This window comes from Temnothorax curvispinosus, unplaced genomic scaffold (genome assembly GCF_003070985.1).
Source record: "Temnothorax curvispinosus isolate PA1 unplaced genomic scaffold, ASM307098v1 QBEX01002548.1, whole genome shotgun sequence".
In the NCBI taxonomy this organism is placed as follows: domain Eukaryota; kingdom Metazoa; phylum Arthropoda; class Insecta; order Hymenoptera; family Formicidae; genus Temnothorax; species Temnothorax curvispinosus.
The window spans coordinates 7,709-9,629 of record NW_020212328.1 but is presented as its reverse complement, the minus strand read 5'-3'; the positions used below and the strand labels follow the sequence as shown (position 1 = coordinate 9,629).

At 39.3% G+C, this 1,921-nt stretch overlaps 1 protein-coding gene across 3 annotated transcripts; it reads right to left on the bottom strand.

The window, feature by feature from the left end:
- Positions 1-346: 346 nt before the first annotated feature.
- On the bottom strand, positions 347-1,509 carry LOC112451793 (ATP-binding cassette sub-family B member 10, mitochondrial-like). Of its 3 annotated transcripts, none has more exons than XM_025011665.1 (3): positions 1,181-1,509; positions 744-1,113; positions 347-655 (listed from the first exon to the last, which is right to left on the bottom strand). In XM_025011665.1, exons 2-3 carry the CDS (start codon positions 865-867, stop codon positions 501-503), a joined length of 279 nt encoding a protein of 92 aa, XP_024867433.1. In that variant the 5' UTR covers positions 868-1,113; positions 1,181-1,509; the 3' UTR covers positions 347-500. The 3 variants fall into 3 exon arrangements, with proteins under 3 accessions (XP_024867433.1, XP_024867431.1, XP_024867432.1); XM_025011663.1 differs by having other exon boundaries at positions 347-658; positions 1,181-1,486; XM_025011664.1 differs by having other exon boundaries at positions 347-658; positions 1,267-1,486.
- Positions 1,510-1,921: the final 412 nt, after the last annotated feature.

Here is a 1,921-nt window from a genome sequence, read left to right as displayed (position 1 = left end):
TATAATAATATATTATCTTAGTATTATGTTAGCCTTTTTTTCAACAACGTTATTTCAAAATATATTTTTATCTTCTACTGTAATTCATTTTCTACTTTGTTCTAGATTTTTATATTAGCATCACATTACTTTTAATGTCATTATTTTCTCTTATTTTCTATGCCTGCGCACAAATTGAGTTGTATTAAATATATTTATTCAAAATTGTGTTATAATTAATGCTTATATACCTGATATGGCGTTTAATTAACAAAGAAGCCAGTATAGTCTAGAATAACAAATATGTAGATAGTAACAAATAAGATAGCAGTAATAAATTTGCGAAGAGTGAATCAGTGACAATAACTCAGTTAATCAGATTTATTTTTATTACAAGTAATCATTACAATATATATATCACTGATTAAGAATACGTTTTACAGCGAATAGTATCACAACACGAAATATACAGAGAAAGTGCGGACGAGCGTTCATTTACAGCGCCGAGAAAGAAATCAATCTCACACACCTTTATGAACCAAATTACTTTTATTAATCGATATTATGCTAGCGACGGCGACATAAAACATCATGGACATTCCTGTAATGGCCATAATAGCAGAGCGCAAATCATCTGATACATTGGACGTGACAGCGGAGCTAATAAGTTGTGTATCTTCTGGAAAAAAAGGATAATGAAATCAAAATGATAGATTTCGATGCCTTAATGATGCGTTATATCTGATTAAAAGCGTGAAACGTACCGCTCAATCTCCCGACTAGTTCTCCCGTACTTTCTCTGTCAAACATTGCCGTTTCCTGTTGAAGGATAGCGGCGTACGCCTGTTTCCTAAGGGACTGCGTGATTTTGTGTTCCGCCGTCGACATTAGACAAACTCTGCCAAAGTTGCTCACACCGCCTATGAGAAATATCACAAAGAGAGCAAGCGGGGGCGGCCAGCAAAAGTAAAGTCTTCAATTCCGAGCGTCTCTTCGCCTTAACCGCATGTACTACGGGCATAGATGCGTCGGACCGGATAGCGTTGGTCGTATAGTGTCTCAGTCCGATGAACACGCGGCCCTTCCTCGAGAATCTGACAATCCTGCTTGTGTCGGCCTTCGATTCGGGTTAACCTAAACACAAAACAGTGTCACTCAGGATTTCATTGGAACATCATCGTGACTACGCATATGTACATACGATCGAATAGCTTTGCGGGAAACTGTCCAAATTCTCCTGAGTATTCTGTTGTGTATTAGATCGCAATAATTCCTAATTGCACGCACCTCGTATGTAAATACTCCGTTTCTTCTCTTTTCTCTACTGCTCTAGTGCCACTAGTGCACTTTCTACACTCAATATGGCACCTGAACCTAAGAAGGAGGGCTCGACCCACACGTACGTTACGATGGAACTGTGTGAGTGTGCGATCCGCTTAAACAATGTTCAAAAGATTGTTAAGCGTATCAAAAACGGCGGATCGTCTGTGATTGGTCGCAGAGTCGATACGCCCGATACGCGCGTATCTCGATACGCGCCATGGGACGGCACCCTTAGTCTGTCTGTGGCAGTCGGTCCAAAGCGCAGTGGGATCACCTGCACCCCAGGGGTACGTTCCAAAACTCTACTCCGTCAACTCTAAAGAACCCAAGGTAGTGGGGAGAGAGTAAGCCCAGAGTAAGTTACTCTGGTTGAACGATTTGGAACGTTGAAAAAGTAGTATTAGCAACGAATAAAATGGAAGCTCAACGAGCTCAACGAGCTGTTTAATGAAATTAGTTTAATGAAATACTCTACTACTTAACTTACCATTTCGTATTCTTTTATGCATCTCGGGTGTTGTCGTAATGTTGTATATTACACCTTCGATTATTATGCCCTTATAGAAATTTAATACTGTAAGTGATTTTTTGGCTAGTGATTAATCATTTTTTTGATTAA

Excerpts from the sequence above, each read along its gene's own strand:
- LOC112451793 (XM_025011663.1), bottom strand. The coding sequence starts at position 867 with ATGTCGACGGCGGAACACAAAATCACGCAGTCCCTTAGGAAACAGGCG. Across the intron at positions 659-743 it reads ACTAGTCGGGAGATTGAGCG|AAGATACACAACTTATTAGC; the intron begins GTACGTTTCACG and ends CTTTTTTTCCAG.